Here is a 19,738-nt window from a genome sequence, read left to right as displayed (position 1 = left end):
CTCATGTTATTTTTTGTAATAATAAATTTAGGGAATCAGAAACTATGGACAAAAGTCTGAGGAAATATATAAAGAAAATCTGTATGGTGGTCAGGATGCTAGCACTTTAAGAGCATTATTTATAACAAGAATAAGATGACCACCACATATATGGTATGTGGTCCCACGTGAGGCCCAACTCCATGCCTGTCAGCTCTGTTCTGACCACACTCTGTGAAGCAGGCTACTCTCCCCCTTACAGAGAGATAGCCAGGGAATGGGCAGGGTGTATCACACAAGGACAAGGGACAGATACGGGGAGAGCAGGTGGAAAGTCTGACCCTATAAGCTATTGTTTTAAAGAACACCACTGGGAACAGTAATATATTTTCAGTTTGGAAAATGATATTTTGCTACTCGATTTGACATTCATGGTAATATTTAAACTTCTCCAATTCTTAAATTTTGAAGAATATACTTAAGTACTATTAAACATTTAAAACCCACCAGAGAAGAATGCACAAAGCTGACTTACAGTATAATTAGTATAAAAAGTATGGTGTTTTATTAATATTTGAAAAACTTGTTTTCTATAAAGAATTAGAGCCAAATCTTAGAAAATTTTATAAGGAAAGTGAATCAACAGTGTTTAGGTCATTGGAAGACACAACAAATAAAAAGGACAAATGGGAAAGGATTGGTAAATATTGCTGTAGCTCAATTTAAAATCCTATATAACAAGCACCAGGAAGAGAATTAAAACTGAAACCAGATTCTTCTGTACCTAAGTATGAAACAAAGAGTGTAATAACACTTACAAAAAAAGTCTCTCAAATGAACTTAGAAAGTACTGTCTGGAAGGGTACACATTTCTAAGACCCAGTCTCGACTTTCTCCTTGACATGATGCCAGGAGTTAAACAAAAATGGAGTATCTTTATCAAGACCTGAAGTATGGCAACACAAGATGACACACCAACATGGATAGGGGAAATCTCACAAAGCCGCACCCCCAGAAGAGCTTCAGGGAATTAAAGACTGTTGAGAGGAGAATAATCTTCTCCAGAGATGAGCCCCTAAATTGTCATAGCTAAAACCAACAATAAATGGACTCAGCAAGTTGCAGTTATGTGCGTATTTGCATACATATATAACAATAATAATTAAAGAATTTGAAAACAAGCAGAGAAGGAAGGGGGAAATTGTGTAATTATAAGATAAGAAAGAAAAAAAATGAGTGTATTTAGCAAATAGTACCAGAGGACTTCTGTTGTGCTTTTTTTTTGTTTTATCGTTTCTCTATCTATTCTCACTCTAAGCTAAAATGACAAGTACTCTCTAACAAGAAGCCACTGTCTGAACAGTATATAGAAGGCACTATGGGTTTTCCTATCTGAATTCTATTGTCTAGCTCAGTGACCCTGGATCTCTTCAATTCTTCCCACCTACTTCTTTGAGCGTAGGTATCTCTATCTACAAGATGGAAGTTGTTTCTGCCTTCTGTGAGCTTGATCATAATAAAGATCAAACAAAATGATACGGCAGGCGAGTACTGAATAGTGAAGAATGGCAGAACAGAGGATAAAGGGAGAGATACTCAAGTGAACAAACCACAGAGAAAAGCAGCAGAGTCTGAAGCTGGCGGTGACACACTCTTTTCAGTATTTAAGGGGTGTTCCCCTCACTTCTATCAAACTCCTTACCATAAGCAAAGATCTCAGCAACATTATCTGAATCCTTCTGGTTCCCAAATCTCTGAAATATATAAAGTATTGGTATTACTAATTTACATTTATTTATATTAACTTCATCTACATAAATAACCTTTCCTGACTTAAAAACTTTATTCTTATTGGCTAAATAGATTTTATTTATTCTTATAACTGCTTATGCCATGACTCACTTTATACACCAAAATAAATTTCATATTTATTAAAATAGATAAACGTTAAGAAAATTAAACAAGAAAAGTCAAGCTATTGGGTATTCAAGAACACAAACTGAAGTGCTGATACAAAGATTAAATCCTCCAAGTACAAGACGTGGTGAACCAAGAATGTATGAAAATGCCAACTGTCCTCTGTGAACACAAATACATAATTACATATGTGAACATAATTACATGGATTACATTTGGAGATGGAAATGCTAATTTCATATATCTGAATATCATGCTTTGCACACACATATCAATTTCTCATATTCTTCATCATAAAAGGGTAGAACTATAATAATTATTATATGAAGAAAATATCCTTTAGTTGACTTTTACTCTTTGTACCACTGATAACCAACTTCTTTTCTATTTATTAGTTCTTCTGGCCACCACTCTCACCCACCTACTGCTAAGAAGCATGTTCACCCATGACACTTAAAGTCCTATGCTACTTTCTCCAGCTGACAGTGCCTTTTTTGCACTTATTTGAGTATACTGAATGATGGCTATGGTATGCTAAACATGCATAAATATGCGGTAATCCAATCCAGTACTCAGTATTTCCATTTCCTTAAAAGTTTAAAGACATTTTTGATAAAAATCCAATTGTTATATATATATATATTTATAAGATATGAGATCATTTTAACACATTAGCTAATGTTTTAACATATTACCAAATCAAATCTATAAAGAAGGAGCATTACCATCCCAAGTCATTATTCCTGATTCATTAACAATGTTTTAAAGGCTTTCAGGAAGCTTGAAATTTCACCCTACATGTGTGCAGACAGATATAATGCACAAGCCAAACAAATCTTCCACTTCCTTAATAAAAGAGTTAAAAAATTTGAGAATTTGTAAGTTAAAAATTATCCAAATATGTAAGTATGTAAGCACCGATTTAATAGCCTAATGATCTAGTACCAAAGAAAACACTGTTGCTTTTTATTACTGAAGTTTTAAAACACCAACATTTTCTTGAGTTAAAAACATGTAATCCAATAGTCACTTCATTTACATCTGAGAACATACCCTAGTTGACTGATATCCAAAGTATGAGTTGATGTTCCAAAAACAGGCACTTTTCCCATGATGAACATCATAATCTCTGACCTCTGATAGTCTGGTAAGTTACTTCCAAAAAATCCTATAAATACATGACGACAAATTTCACAAGTTGAAAAGTGGTAAATTTTCCACATAACTCCAAAACTATTTTTAAAATTATTTTCTATGTATACGCATTTTGCCTACATGTAAGTCTGGGTACCACTTGCATGCCTGGTACCTAAGGAGGGCATTTGAAGTTACGTATGGTTGTTAGTCTCCATGTAGGTGCTGGGAATTGAACTTGGGTTTTCTGTTACAATAGTCAGTGTTCTTAACCCGAGCTATCTCTCCAGCCCAAAAAGTTAGTTTCTGTTTGTTTGTTGTTTTTTGAGACAAGGTTTCTCTGTGTAATAATCCTGGCTGTACTGGAACTTGCTTTGTAGACTAGACTTCCAACTTACAGAGATCTGCCTGTTTACTGAGATTAAATGTGTGTGCCACCACGACCTGGCTCAAAATTGTATTTTTAAAAGCACTTTCAATAGATTAAAACAATGACTATGCTCAAGCTACATATAACACTAAATAAATTATACTTTCCTCTATCCAATATCATGTATAATAATATTGAGGCAAACTTCTGCTGCCAGTTTTTAGAAAACTTTTATTTCCAGATTGTGAACCTAATTCCTGTGCTACTAAATCAGTAATTATCCCATTTTGTCTAGTAAATACCAGAAATATTCATTCCCCCAAACTGTATACCATAAACACTTAGCATCTAATGACCTTTGCATTACTCCATATGCAAAGTAATACCAATCTATGTATTATTCCAGGTAACACCTCAGGAGCAGAACTTCACAATGATCTTCTGAGCCTCAGTATTTGCTTTAGTTTTCTCTCAGGGAAATGAGAATAAAAAAGCTAAGTGCTTACAAAGTAAGTATCATAGCTAATAAGGGCCCGAGCATCAACTACCCAAATCAAAAAGTGCTAGAGTTTCAAACTGATCACTGTGCTGTTACCATGGTAAAGACTGGCTAAAGCAAACAACGCAGAATGTAGGAGAATATGTATGAGAGCATAACATCTGCATGGCCCTGGAGCATCTTCTCAGATGCTGTCTGCAATGGGAAAATCACAACCACATCATAGAAAAACAGGACTAGTACTTTACGTAAACTACAAGAATTAGATTGCCAAGGAGAAGTGCAAGAACATACCTCTGCATGTGCTGTTCTTAGTAGAAGATATCACTGATATCATGTTCTACCCAGGAATGTGCAGCCTGATTTAATAATGACAAAGACCAGACTAAACCAAATAAGGATTTCTACTGAAACAAACAACACAAATGGAAACACAGAGAGACTCTATCCTTAAGAATGCCACAATGGAAATTTCCAGATAAATACATTTAAAGATATGTTTCAAGTACATGCAATGTATGACTCTAGACTGAGTTTTAGACCCAAAGGAAAAATGGTACAAAAGACATTATTGGTCCAATTAACAAAACTGAACTATGGAAGGCTGATTAAAAATATATAAAATAGTGATATTTATCAATTTTGAAAACTTTGGTTACATAAAACAAATTTTATTCTATGGGGAAAACATACTTAAGAATTTAGTGGTATGGAAAAATTAGTTTTCTTCAATGGAGTCTCACTGGGTATATTAACCACACTTAAGGGCAGGCCCAATGACCAGCAATAGATGGCTAACACAAAACAAACTCAATGGTATCGTGGAAGACTCTGTTATTTATTGCTTCGTTTTTGCAATTTTTTTGTCTTGCTGGTCTTGTCTGTATATGTATGTATGGTTTAAGATCTTCTATTTTTATGCGTTTTGTTTGGGTGTTTTTGTGTTCATTCTTCGTTTTACTTTTTTTTTTTTTTAGAATTCTAGTTTGTTTGCTTTCTAAAAAGAGGGAGAAATAAAGAACATGAGGTTGGGTAGATGAAGGAAAAAAGAACTTAGTAGTAAAAGACCATGGCATATACACTTACTATGTCTAGTCAATTTATTTTTAAAAAGCATGTATATGAATAGTCTCTTCTTTTTATATATATGTATACATACACACATACATACATAGTTATACATATTCATGTACAAACTTGTGTACGTATAGAGATAAGGGAGAATACCAAAACAAATCAAAGAACTGCATAAAATGTGGACAATCGATGTAAACAGGTAAAGAACTATGTTCTTATATTTGTTTCCTTCAAACACAATTTTTAGAGATCTAGACCATCACTCCACCTTGGCAAGTGCACTACCCAAGCCAAACAGCTTATGCAAGAGCATTTTCCATATCACCATACAGTGGTTTGCAGATTGACACACTAACCTATTGTCTGGATGATAGCATTCTGCACAATCTTCTCATCATTGTCCTTGGAATTTAAGGTGATGCTGCCCACAGACCCCTCCTGGTTGTCATTGGCTTCCAGCTCCACACTGAGTCGCAGGTGTTTCAACAGGGTGTTGAAGACTTCCAGCACTGTTGGCCCTGTGAAAGACCATCTTTTTGAGGATGTAACCTCAAGAACAGCTCTCAAAATTCCAAACAGACTTTATAGTTACTTTCTTTTTCTGTTAACAGTATCTAATAATTTATGAGCTATCCAGTTCATTTTTCTTTAAGTTGTATAACTAAATAATAAGGTCTCACAGTTACACTAAAAGCATATTTTGGGTACCTATGAGGAACTTGCTGTTTGTTTGACTTTGGTACAACGTGCATAATGGACTATCCCAATCTTTCTACCTGTTAAGTTTCAAACCCAAGACAAATGGCTGAGGTACCTATTTAACTTATTAAAAAAGACCTGGATGTCAGGTTCTCCCAGCATATCTCAGTTCCCATTTCTTACAGGGTATGATTAGCATATCCCACCCTCTACCCTGACCTCTCCAGCCCAGGGGATGAGCTACCCTTCCCTCAAGACACTCTTTCCTACATAATCCAGACATTTTGGTAACCCATCTGTTTTGTATTTTTGGCCTCCTGGCTGCTGCATCTGGTTCTCTCTCTCTCCTCTCCCTTCACTTCCTCCTCTCCCCAAATGACGCAGTTCAACCTGGTCATATTCACTCTGGATTCTCTTAGATGTCCCTGTCTCTGCCTCTGGCTATGCTCTCCCACACATTTATAATAAACTTACTCTTCCACTATACCTAGGAGTAGTCATGTCCCTTTCTTTCCATTTTGTTTCTTTTTCATTCACTACCTATCTAATTTTGTCTATCCAAAATAATTTTTACTGAGATAATATATAACTTGACTGATAACTGAATCCATATACTCATAGTTCACTGTAACAGAAAAATTATTTTATATCTTCTCAGATTAAAAACAGAAAAATTTCCAATTATGAGAAATGCCAGTTCATCAAGCTCTGAAGAAGTGATTTTTCTTTGCTTTTTTTCTTCAGTCATATTACATGTTAACTAAAGTTTCCATAGCTGTTTCTACAACTACAAACTTCTCCAGAAAGTGATTTGTGGTTAAATGCTCCCCCCATTACACAGAGCTTATCACACCACAGCTAACAACACATAGCAGATACCAGTAAATGTGGAGATTCAATAGGTTAATTGTGATTCATTTCATGGTTCAAACCAATCTGCTAATCAATAACTTTCTTTTTTAACTTGAGACAGGGTCTTATTGTGTAACCCTGAAATTCTCTGTAGAGCAGGCTGGTCTTGAACTCACAGAAATCAACCTGTTCTGTCTCCCAAGTACGCAACTAAACTTAGCTGTCTGCATCTTTTGAGGATAAACTACAAGACAAATAATGAAAAGTCTACATCCCAAAATGTTCACTCTTATTCAGCACTGAATATTAGAATATCTCATTAGCTAAGATTCCTGCTTCAATTTTGAACAAAACCATAGCCAGATTCTTCCCTTAGCCCCTGTATCTATCATATTCCCTGATTTCCCTAATCACACGTGCATGAAACAGCAAGATATTAGACTTGTTCTCTTCCCTTTGCTACCCCTACAACCTACCAGCTTCCCAGGCATGCTGCCCAAGGTCGAGTTTTTTTCCATCACACTTAAGACAATGACAGCAATTCTTCCCAGCCAGTTCTACACTGCAGTACATTCTAGTCAGTCTTTGAAGCTTCCATGAACTGCAGAATGACTTGCTTGCACTGTAACTTTAAAGATACTTCATTCATTTCTCCCACACATTCTAGCAAAATGGGCCACACAGTATTCTGCTTTTGCTAATCCACATTCTTGCAGTTTTCTGATTCCTGATTGTCTCAGGCTACATGTGATCAAAGTCTCTTTATAACTGAGAATGATGCAGAATTGTCTACATAAACTAAATGTGGAAGAAGCCCTTCATCAAAATGGCTGCGGTCACAACTGTTTTATAATATTTGCAGTAATGTTTCTTGTAATGTTTGCACACATGTGTATATATGTTTCTCTGTATGTTGATAATAACTATGTATACAAAAATAGTTTATAGGCAGTATTCAAATACAAACACCAAATTCATCAGTGTTTCCTACACTTCTTATACACTAAGAAGGTAAGAAGTTTTTAGTGTTCCTACACTAAAACAAGTGGAGTCCACTTCCAAGACATGTCAACACTGACAATATTTCAACATTGAAGCATTTTAGATTTTGGATTTTCGGACTAGGAAATTTAAACCTGAATCAGGGGTAGTAGTGTGGAGCTGAAAGCCCAGCTACTCCAGGTGCCTACTCCAGGAGGCAGGAAAGTCTCAAGTTGAAGGCCTATACGAGCAACATAGTGAGTTGAAGGCCAGCCTGGAATGTTTAGTAAAATGTCATCTCAAAAACGATAAAGGCAGCTAGGATTGACTCAGCAGTAGTACACTTATCTAGGATGTGCACAGCCCTGAGTTGAATACTTAGCGACATTTAAAATAGAAAGAAAGAATGTTCAATTGTTCAACTTATATCACTTTTGAAATCTGTATTCACCCAATGTTCAGTATACAAATCAAACCCTTTTTAAAAGAAGTACAAGAGAAAGGAAATGAAAGAGGGGAGAAAAAAAAGAAGGAAAAACTGATTATATACACTCAAATTACAGAACATTTGAAAATACGCAGAGAAATCTTAAAGGGTACTTCACAGACAACTACTGGGAAAAGACTTCATGTGATTAATGCATTCCTTTTGTGTTTTATTGATACTCACCTATGGAACCTTTAGCAGCAATAGCGACAGCCTCCAACAGAACCTGAATGATACCTGCTCGAACCCGTGGAGAATCCTTCTTACAAGCATCAAGGTGTCCAAGAATTTCCTGGATCACATGGTGAGAATACTGAGCCTAAGGGAAGCAAATAGCACAAAGATGTATGAGCAAATAAATGTACATGGTATATCCGTAAGAATGAAAAGGTACATCGTATTCATTACCAAATACTGTATTTAAGTTGGTGGTGAGAGCAGGGGTGTTTTAAAATATGGCTCGGGGATTAAGTGCACTGGCTGCTCTTCCAGAGTATGGTTCCCAGTACCCACATGGGAGCTCACAACTGTTTGTAAGGGATCTGATGTCTACCTCTAGATTCTCTGGATATTGGGCATGCATGAGATGCAGGAGGAGAGAGACGAGAGACAGAGAGAGAGAGATATCCTATCTCAACAAGTGAAAGAATTGATTATTGAGAGTTGTCCTCTGACCTCTACATGCATGCCTTGGCACACATGTGCCTACATTTAATACACACATACACACACACACACACACACACACACACACCATTAGTACTATTACTACCAGCACAACCTAGAATTGAACTTCTTACCTGGGAAACTGCACACTCCTTATGAAGCACATGCAGCTAAGTCTGCCTTGTTTAAAAGTATTTAATTTACTGGCTGACCAGACACTTCTGTAACTGAGGGTGAAGATATTTTTAACAACTATACACATTCAGGCTTTCCTAAGGAAATTAGGACCCATGTTCTTCCTACTTATGAGGGATTAGCTAATAGCATAATATATTAAAAAGAATCCACAGTGAAATAATAGAAACTGAAGACATGAAATCACATTTGAATTAAGAGCTAATCAAATCTTTTCAAATTTTAAGGTGAGAAAAACCAAAGGTGGTCCTTTGTAGAAGACAGTGCTCATGAGCTTCTATGAAGAACAGAAGCTATAACAAAGGAAAACCAATGCCAGTTCAACTGTATAATAGAAGCACACAATATATGAGTTACATAACTGCACGAAAAGTGCCACAATAAAATTATCTAATCCTCTTATTAGGTATGTTTCATCTTGGCAAGTAAGAAAACAAGCAGTAAATGAGAAAAAATACAAATAAGAATATGCCATATGCCAGCTATGGTGGTATAGGCCTTTGATTCTAGCACTTAGGAGGCAGAGGCAGGCTGATCTCTGAGTTCGAGGTTGTCCTGGTCTACATAGTGAGTTTTAGGATACTCAGAGCCTCAGAATGAGACCCTGCCTCAGAAAACCAACAAAACAAAACAAAGACAAAAGAAAAAACATGCTTTGCATTCTAGTTTTCCACTTGTTTGGTGATATGCACATCTATACAGAATAATCATTACTTATTTAATAGACAAGCAGTTCATTAAACCTTACCTGAATAGAATACATTATAATCTTAAAGCAGTGAACTGCAAATTCATTAGGATCCCATAGCTTGTGATGATCTAAATGCCTGTAAATAACAATTAGAAATTAAAAACTCTTGGCTTTTAATAACACCTTCTTTTAAAACCTTCAACAATATAAAAATTAGAAAACTTTCTAAACGAAAATCAAGGGTTCCACGTTCCTAACTATGGCACACATTGCTAACTGCTAAGCTTGGCCATACAGTAGTGCAAAGGGTGATTAAACAGTATTCTTTGATTGTTAGTATACTAAGTGTTCATTTTAACAATTTCATGGTGTTCGTGACTCACAGGCCTGAAATCTTCTAATAAAGGACTTTACTCCTATAACCAACTAACACATTGACCATTAACATTTTCAAATGGCAATTCCTGCTATTTTACAACTTTCAGCTAAGATTGCCAATAATTACCTAAAGACTTAAAATTTTGGGATTTCTCTGGTGTTTAATCTTTCTTATCTCATTTCACACTAACCCCTTCACTGTATCCAGCATGCCAACTGTCTTATACTCACTGTTGAAGGAAAATGTGCTATTTCAAATTCTTAGGGAATCTTTTATTTTCTTTATGGATCAAGTAACAATTGAAATAAAAAGCCTATTTCAATGGTGAACTAAAATATACTTTGGAAATAAAATCACCAAAATAGTTTTTTATATTTACCTACATCTAACTTAAAAAACATTACTCCAAATTCAAGACAGTTATGAATTTTCTGTTTTTAAATGACAGATGACTTTTTGACCTTTTCTCATAATCTATACTTATTGTGCATATCTTTCATGTATCTGGTGATATTTTTCATATAGTTCCAAATTACACAGTACCTTACTGTAGACAATATCCAGTTATTTAATTAAATAGCTACTAGATAGGGCAAGGACCTGTTGATGAAGGCAACACTTACTTAGGTCATTGAACATGGAGAAAGTCAAGATGGAATTTAACTAAAAGTTTCATCACTACTGACTAGCATTCAAGGTACTCTGTCCATTATCAAAGGAAAAAGATAATCATCATTATCACCTAGCTACAAACCTTGAGACCTGCAATAGAGAGCTACCTGCAAAATCTAACAACTAACTGTAACATGAAGGGGCCTGCTTGTTGGGGTTTCTGTTCCGCTCACAGCCGGCAAGTCCCCCCCAAAAAAAATCACATATAGGACTCCATAAGATTATAAACTGGCCCATTATCTCAGGCTTCTTATTAGCTCTTGTAGCTTATATTAATTCATTATTTTTATCTATGTTAGCCATATGGCTTGGTATAACTAACAGTATGGAAGTCACCAGAAACCTTTTGACCAGACTTAGGTCCCATTCTGTGACATGGAACCCATACCTGACACTGCTAATGTGGTCTGGAGGAAAACCTACTACTATTATTCTGCTAAAGAAACATAGCAATAAGTGACTATTAATAACATGCTGCTGTACTTATAGATCAGTGCCTTACTCAATTCACATCAAGGAAACTTCCTACAGTACATGGGAATAAACACAGAGACACAGACAGGAAAATATGCAGAAAATCAGAAACTTTAGAGCATCCAGTCCTAATGAGAAGTCTTTATCAAACTACTCCCCCACAAGGCTTGCCAGATGAGGCAGAAAGGCTATTAAAGCTGTAAGTGATAGATGACACCATCTTCATCATACTCCTTCCCCCAGGGCTCAGAGATCTATGGGAGGGGGAGCAGAAAGGCTGTTCAGAGCTAGAAGTGATGGATAGCTCCAAAAAAACGGTCTTCTAGATACAAGGAAACCATGTCTTTCCGATACAACAGGATTAATGCACACATGAACTCAGAGACTGCAGCAGAAGCATGTACTAGACATGGAAAGGCTCAAGCCAGAGAGGGCCCCAGCACTGGGTGGGAGATGTGGGCACAGAACCCACCCTTAAGCAAGAAGCTCTTTGTAGTTTTCTTCAATGAGTCTCACTGGGGCTCTCAAACCATACTGTAGGACAGAACCCATGCACAGGAGTAGCTGGTCAGCACAAAACAAACAGTGGTATTTTTGTAGACTTTTAGTTCCGTTTTGCTTTGTTTGGGTACTTTTTTTGTCTTACTCATCTTCAGATTGTTTTGATTTTTGTGGGAGTTTCCCCCCCCCCTTTTTTTTCTTTTTTTGCTTTGTATTGAAAGAAAGAGAAAGAACATAAAGTTGGGTGGGTACAAAGGTGGAGAGGATCTAGAAGGAAAAAGCATGATGAAAATATATTATGTGAAAAACTGTTTTTAATTTAAAGTGGGGGGGCATGAGCTTACTTTAAATTGTTTAAGTACTGTTAATGTGGTAAAATCTGACTTACAGGCTAGCTAGCTCAAATTCTATTATTAAGCCTAAATATTTGGATTTAAGTAAAAATAATTCCCTTTTAATGTAGGTAACATAATTTGGTTACTTTTTAGTAGCATTTACATAAGGCCATTATGATAAAGAAGATCACACGTTGTTTTGATGAGCTGATGATACTCTTGATTTTTAATAAATTTTTGTGACTTAATGGTTCTTGTATTTAAAAGTTAACTTCGAACCATGTAGTAAAAACACCTGCCCTAAGTAAAGAATTATGCATGTTACACACAAAATATACATGCACATGTTAAGTCCATTATTATAATCAGAGGGTGAAAAAAAGATGGTGGTGAACTCTAAAAAGGAAAGCTCAATTTTAAAAAAAAAAAGGTCAGCAATTACACAGGATGTTATAGCAGACTGAGCTACCATCCAATGATGGACTTAGGAGCACAAGACTTGGAAGCTCTGCCTGCAAGATAGTGATTATTCAAAGAAGTTTACTACTCATAAGAACCTGAAAGACAGCATTTAAGGACCAGTGCGGCCTTCAATATTCTTAACTTGATTAGATTCAGAATAAAAGACGAGATTCATTCAGTAAAGTGAACAAAATCAAAAAACTTCCAGCCAAGGTAAAAAAAAAAACAAAAGCTGGGGGCAGAGATATAGCTCCTGGGAAGGTGCTAGGTCCAATTTCTAGAACTGGGGGAAAAGAAAAAAGAAAGGAAGGAAGAAAAAGAAAGGGAGAGAGGGCGAGAAACAATGTGTGTCACATGGTGACACTGTCTAATTTCTCAATGCACATGTGTACACAACATTAAATTTAATACTATACTTTAAACTTAAAGGGGAAAAAAAGGAAAATAGAATGCTCAATGCTACCTTCAAAGAGTTACTTGACATGTAACAAGCCATTATTTGGTACGGTAAGTGAAAAAATTTAATTGGAAAGTCTTTATCCTTCATAAGAAATTTATACAACTACTACACAGCAAAGTCACAGATAACTAGGAAAATAGAAGAACTCACGCAAAAACTGGCCTAACAGCATTATTCATATTTCCGAAAGTTGCTCTGCCCAGCAGTTCTCTAAAACAGCTCTCAGCCAGCACTGCAGGGTTCTCTTCTTTGTCAGCTACAGAGGGGGAGGAAGGCGGACCTAGGCGACTGAAAGAGAAATAAAAAAGGTCAGAGTCACAATTCTTAATTTAGTTCTAAAGGATAAACAGAAAACACTTTACTTCTCAGAAATGTTAAGAAGACATTTTGCTTTACTCTCAAATAATTTTAATATTAAAGCTTAATTCTAATGTTTATGAACTTAGCATCACAAGAGTTAAGCATATAATCTTCCAAAAGAGATTGTCTAAATTCAGCTTGAAAGAATATCATTTATGCCAATAAAACACTCAGACTGGGTGTGGTGGTACCCACCTTTAATCCCAGCACTCAGACAGAAGCAGGAGGATCTTTGGAAGTTCAAGGCCAACTTGGTCTATGATGTGAGCAACACAGTGAGTGAAACCCTATCTCAAAAAAAAAAAAAAAAAAAAGAGTAACAACAAAATTCAACAGCTCATCTCATAGAATGTTTTAACATTCATAGCAATATATATCCTAGTGAGCATTAGGTCTGGAAAAAACATCTTTAGCCATCCTCTATTTAACTATAACTGGGAACAAATGAAAAAAATGGAAAAGCTATGATATAACTCACGTGATAAAAAAGAAAAAAAATTAAACCAATTAGAATAGCTGTATATAGAGACATTTTCAGTAAAAAGTATTTGCTTTGTCTATATTTTGTGATATTATGCTTTTTGGAAACACATTTACTGCAACAAAAAATAAAAAAATACATCTGTGGCAGTGGAATTACACCAGAAAAAAAACACAATTTATGACTTGGTATCCATAGTCTCTATTTCCACTATTTTCTTTCCTTTAATTAAAAATGAGGTTTTTTTCTCATATAATATTCCGCTCCCTATATTCCTTCCAGCTCCTCCTACCTCCCCCTCTCATCTGGAGTCACACCTTTTCTGTCTCTCATTAGAAAACAAGCTTTTATGGGACAATAATAAATAAAATATAATAAGATAATACAAAAACAAACACACTGGAACTGAACAAAATAAACAGAAAGAAAACAGAGAAGGCACAAAAAAACAAAGAGCCACTTGTTTTTCCACTAAGGAATTCTATAAAAACACTAAACTGGAGCCATAATACATATGCAAAAGACCTGTAAGGTAAAAGTGTGTGTGTGTGTGTGTGTGTGTGTGTGTGTGTGTGTGTATGTATAGAAGACAAAATTAATAAAAAATGAAATTTTAAAAAAGGAAGCATCCTGACATATTATGAAACAAGGAACCTCCAAAAATGCTGTTGAGTTCATTTTCGGGAAGCCATCTACTGCTATGCAATAGAGCCTACTTTTAAGAGTGGTTTGTTTCCTCAATAAGACTCACTAGAAGGAAACTAAGTTTTCATTTGCCAATGATTATCAATTTGTTTCTAGTATCTTGAGGCCAGCCTGGTCTACAAGAGCTAGTTCCAGGACAGGCACCAAAAACTACAGAGAAACCCTGTCTCGAAAAATCAAAAAAAAAAAAAAAAAAAAAAAAAGTAAATGATAGCTTACTTATAATAACATTGGGTCTCAGTGAAAAATAGGTCCCCAACTAGGTAAAGATCCTTATATTTCATATAGGAAAATCTTAAGCCTTAGTTACAACACTAAAAGTAGAAAAAAAAACCCTACATATAACGTTCTAAAATATATCATTTCACACTTTCAGGGATAATTACAAAGCTGGAGATAATCACATCCGGGACTTATGCATCAATCCTTCCTGCAGTTGGCATCAACTGGAATACATATTATTCCATCTGTGTTAGCACAGAATTATCAACTATACCTCATTTCTAAATCAATTTTAATGATTTGCATAGACCATGAAAGTTATAAGAACATTTTATTATTTGTAACTGTAAGATAAAATACTTCTAAATTCTGTTTCAGACTTTTCCTTTTCCATGATGAACCAAGCTAACCTGGATAATTAATTCTGCATTAGCTGCTCAGTAACGCATTCATTCTACATTAAGTAACAAAATGGGGGGATGCATGCTTCTTGCACTTAGAAAAATGTAAATAACATTCAGAACGGCAAGTGCATCTGAATATTGTGGGGGTCAAATGAAAACCAGCATCACCCAAAGGCAGTACTTCATCCCAAACATCTAGAGCTATCAATCAAAAACCAATAATGCCTGGCTTTTAATTGAAAAAATTTCAGTGTTTGCTTTGCCACTGTAAGAGAAGCTTAGCCCTGAAGCAGTTGGGGTCAAATACAGAGACCCACAACTGGACAATGTGCTGAGAATAAGAGACCTCTGAATACTTAATCCTAAATGGGATATTTCATCAAACCCTTCCCCTCAGGGCTCAGGAAGCAGTGCAGATGGAAGACACCAAGGAAAAGATGTTTTACAGACTCAACAGGGCTGACACATATGAATTCACACAGACCTTGGCAACAGGCAGATCAAACCAGATTCTGTCCCACTGCTGAGTGGGGCAAGTGGACATAACCCCTATCCATAACCTAAAAGCTATCTCTCCAAGTGTCAACAACACACAAAGGAAAACTTTTTTCTCCAGTGGAGTTTCCCTGGGTATAAAAACTACACTTAAGGGCAGGCCCCATGCCCAGGAGTATATAGCCAACATAAAAAAAACTCAAAGGTACTTTTGAAGAATTTTTTTTCTGCCTCATAATGCTTATGCTTAAGTTGTTTTTTGTTGTTGTTTTGTTTTTCTTTTCATTTTTTGTTTTTTGAGACAGGGTTTCTCTGTGTAGATCAGGTTGGCCCAAAACACAGAGATCCACCTGCCTCTGCCTCCCGAATGCTAGAATTAAGATGTGGCTGCCACTACCACCCTGCTATTTGGGTATTTTTCACCTTACTGGGCTTTGCTTATATATTATGGTTTCTGATGTTGTGTTTTTATGGCTTGTGTGTGTGTGTGTGTGTGTGCATGTTTGTGCCTCTCTGTGTGTATATGTGTTTCACAAGCTTTTCCTTTGATTTTGTTTTATGTTTGTTTTCTTTTGTTTTATTTTTCTTTGTTTGTCTATTTGTTTTCTAAAGAGAGACAGAAAGAAAGCCTGGGGTCATATGAGTAGGGAATTAAGAAGGACTTGGGAGGAGAAGAGGGAAGGCAAAATGTGATCAGAATATATTGTATAAAAATTATTTTCAACAAAATATAATTAATAGCAGTAATTATTATTATTTTATTTTTGACTCCCTATGAGAAAACATTGGATCTGAAAGGAGCAATAGAAGTCCAGCTATAATTTCTGCTACTCATGGTTAAATTTAGGCAGTACTAATTAAAGTTAATTTACATGTCCAATACTAACCAACAAAAACATTTGTTCATTAAAAAATTTATCACATTTATTTAGGTAGTGTGCTTGTCTGTATGTGTTTGTGTACATGCTACAGCACAAGTGTGGAAGTTAGAGGACAACTTGTGGGAGTCAGTTTTTCTTCTAACATGTGCATCCAGAGATTGAACTCAGATAATCAGCTTTGGTCACAAGCACCTTTACCTGTGAGCCATCTCACCAGCTCAAAGTTTAAATGTATTCGAATAGACAATGAAGTCCTAAGTGTATGAACAAGGAACTATGACTTCCAATGCTAATATAATCATTACAAATTCATATATTTCGAGAAAGGTACATATTTTTAAACTCATGCAACATTATGAGACTACATTTATATAATGATAGAAACCATTCTTATCCTAACAAGCACATGAATATATACATATACAATGCAACACAGCCTTTAGTATCTTTTTGAAAAGATTTTTATTTTTGATTACATGTAAATGCCTGTGTGAGTGTATGCAGATGCCCATGATGGATCCCCCTGGAGCTGTAGTTACAGGCAACTGCAAGCTGCCCAAAATGGGTGTTTAGAACAGAGCTCAGGTCCCTTGCAAGAAGAGTATGCCCCTTTAACTGCTTAGCCATCTCTCCATCCCCAGCGTTAGTATCTTTATACAGTACCTGTCAATTTCTTCTATCTTCTGCATGTTAAACAGAAGGGATGGAACAATTTTATCCATATGCTGTGGTTCCCAAATGGTAGCCCGAAGTTCATCATTAACTGTTTTTCGAACCACACCTTGAATACCTCTTATCCCAGCAATACGGATCCTATAAGGATGAGGGGAAAAAATACCCATGAAAATAGATATTTAAACAAGTCTGTTTGTTTATCTAAGAGAATGTATGTCAATATTGCTCTCTCAACCATAAAATGTTTTAAGGTAACATGTAATATGTGTAAGAAAATAAAATCTCAAAAATCTTATGCTGGTTTCCCAGTTGTCAGTCTAAAGTCAGTGAGTTCCCACTTGCTCGGGTCAGCTGTTTCTGTGGATCTCCCCACCATGGTCTTGGGCCCTTTACTCATAATATCACTCCTCCCTCTCTAGGAATGGACTCTAGGAATTCGTCCCAATGCTTACCTGTGGATCTCTGCATCTGCTTCCATAAGTTACTGGATGAAGGTTCAATGATGACAATTAAGGTAGTTATCAATCTGATTACAACTCTGAATGTGGGTAATGCTTGTATGGCTTGGACAGTTTGTGCAGCCACTGGCAGCGGAAACCAGTATTTATCCCTAGTGCATGAACAGGCTCTTCGGAGCCCATTTCCTATGGAGGAATACTTTGCTCAGCCTAGATACAGGGGCCCTTGGTACTGCTTCAAGTGATGGGATAGACTTTGCTGACATGGGGGGGGGGGCTTACACTCTCTGAGGAGTGGAGGAGGGGTAGGGTGGAGAGATGGAGGGAGAAAAAACTGGGATTGGTATGTAAGACAAGATGGGTTTTGAAAAGAAAAAAATCTAAGGTGAACACATATATATTCAAGAGACTTTCAACACCATCTTTATAAACCAGTGGAGTTTAAAAGTCTGTAACTATAGAAATATCTATTAGATGTCTTATTTTATAATAAAAAGGCAATTAGAAGCCTAGCTTCTTCTAACATGATGGTAATAAACTTACTGTTTTGAGGGTTCAAAACTGAGTGCTCACCCCCACTAGTGAGCACTGTGCTTCTGCCCACTCTGCCCACTGTGCCCCAAGAACCACTCACCTCTCAGAAAGGGAAGCTTCTTCATTTAAAACTTGTGTCTACAAACATGCACAAAAGACCTGTAATTTATCAATGTTGCCCTAAACTCCCATCACAATTAATAAGCCCAATTTCCTCATGGTCACCTTCACTCTCCTTGGCAAAAGGAAAACTGTAGGTTCAAGAAAGAGAAGTAACTAGATTTTCATAGCCTCAAAGGACACAAAGTCTCAAGTAGAATTTCCCCATCTTTCTTACAAGGTATTTCTTCTGCTTAAATTACCTCTTTTATCCTACTCTCAATTGCTCCATTTCTTTCTGCCACCTGAAATGATCACCGATTATAGTTCTGGTCAGCCCACCTAACACTGTCTCCCAGAAATAATAAATATGACTAAAGAAGGGAACATGTTGAAAAGGGAGTGGCAATACTTTACAAACCCATGAGGATTTTATGAGGGGCACTCAAGAGCAGCAGATTAGGACACTGGAGGTGACAGGAATAAGACTGGAGGTGAGCAGGAAGTGAAGTGGAAAATTTAAAGACAAATTATGCCTATTTCAAAGCTTTGTCTATACAGGCTTCCTTACTTTATAGAGAAGGGTTAGGGTTAGGGTTACTATACCGATCACATTTACTGGATGGTTTTAAGTCAATTTGACACAAGCTAGAGTCATCAGAGAGGAAGGAGCCTCAAATGAGGAAATGCCTCCATTAGATACAGCTACAAAGCCTTTTCTTAATTAGTGATCAATGTGAGAAGACCCAGACCATTGTGGGTAGTGTCATCCCTGGCCTGTTCTATAAGAAAGCAGGTTGAGCAAGCCATGGGAAGCAAGTCAATATAGCACTCCTCCATGGCCTCTGCATCAGCTTCTGTCTCCAGGTTCCTGCCCTGACTTACTTTGGTGACGAACAGGAATATGGAAGTTTAAGGTGAATAAACTTTCCTTCCCAACTTGGTTTTGGTCATAGCGCTTCACTGTAGTAATGCAAACCCTAACTAAGATATCACAAGTAAGCAAACACCATTATAAAGGTGTCTGCTATACATACCTGATGCCACTCTCTGGGTGAAGAAAACAAGCTCAAGGTTATATAAAGGACAGTAGCCTAAGAGGAGCAGGAGATGGTGGTGACTCTGTTATAGGGCATTGGTGCATGTGGTGATGACCAAAAGCCATTTAGCCTACACAGTTAGCATTTAATCCAGATCTAACACCTGTTCTGAGTAGTACATTCTAGTCTTGATCCCCAAAACAATATACTTTTTCCATGAGTAAATTTGAACATTTGTATCATGTAAGCTTAAGAGTGTTGGGAATATTTGAATGATAATTCACATAACATGTCTGAACAAAAACTGCCTCAGAGTAAAGAACCAACAAAAATACACTGTTTGTATGTTAGTCACTATGATGATGATAATGAGGAGGAGGATGTCTATTATAGCAGAAAGTTGTAGAGAAACTGTATTGAATTATGATAAATAAACAAATGGCAACATTTCTGTTAAGAAATACATCAAGAAAAGATTAATGCAACCACCAACCCCTTATTTACAATAGTGTACTACTTGCAAGATATGCTAGGGCAATGGTGACACAAAGCTT

The 19,738-nt window shown here is 36.3% G+C and overlaps 1 protein-coding gene across 3 annotated transcripts in view; it reads right to left on the bottom strand.

The window, feature by feature from the left end:
* Efr3a (EFR3 homolog A) overlaps positions 1-19,738 on the bottom strand; it is a 93,489-nt gene that overhangs the window by 28,200 nt on the left and 45,551 nt on the right. For all 3 annotated transcript variants that reach the window (XM_048457432.3, XM_048457431.3, XM_048457434.3), the window contains 7 exons: positions 17,042-17,191; positions 12,981-13,118; positions 9,605-9,683; positions 8,179-8,314; positions 5,333-5,494; positions 2,950-3,064; positions 1,682-1,733 (listed from right to left, as the gene is read on the bottom strand). In XM_048457432.3, coding sequence (XP_048313389.3) covers positions 1,682-1,733; positions 2,950-3,064; positions 5,333-5,494; positions 8,179-8,314; positions 9,605-9,683; positions 12,981-13,118; positions 17,042-17,191 — 832 coding nt within the window. The remainder of the gene's footprint in view (positions 1-1,681; positions 1,734-2,949; positions 3,065-5,332; positions 5,495-8,178; positions 8,315-9,604; positions 9,684-12,980; positions 13,119-17,041; positions 17,192-19,738) is intronic.

This window comes from Myodes glareolus, chromosome 19 (assembly GCF_982192425.1).
Source record: "Myodes glareolus chromosome 19, mMyoGla1.1, whole genome shotgun sequence".
In the NCBI taxonomy this organism is placed as follows: domain Eukaryota; kingdom Metazoa; phylum Chordata; class Mammalia; order Rodentia; family Cricetidae; genus Myodes; species Myodes glareolus.
The sequence above is the reverse complement of the archived record's forward strand: the minus strand, read 5'-3'. Positions and strand labels throughout refer to the sequence as shown.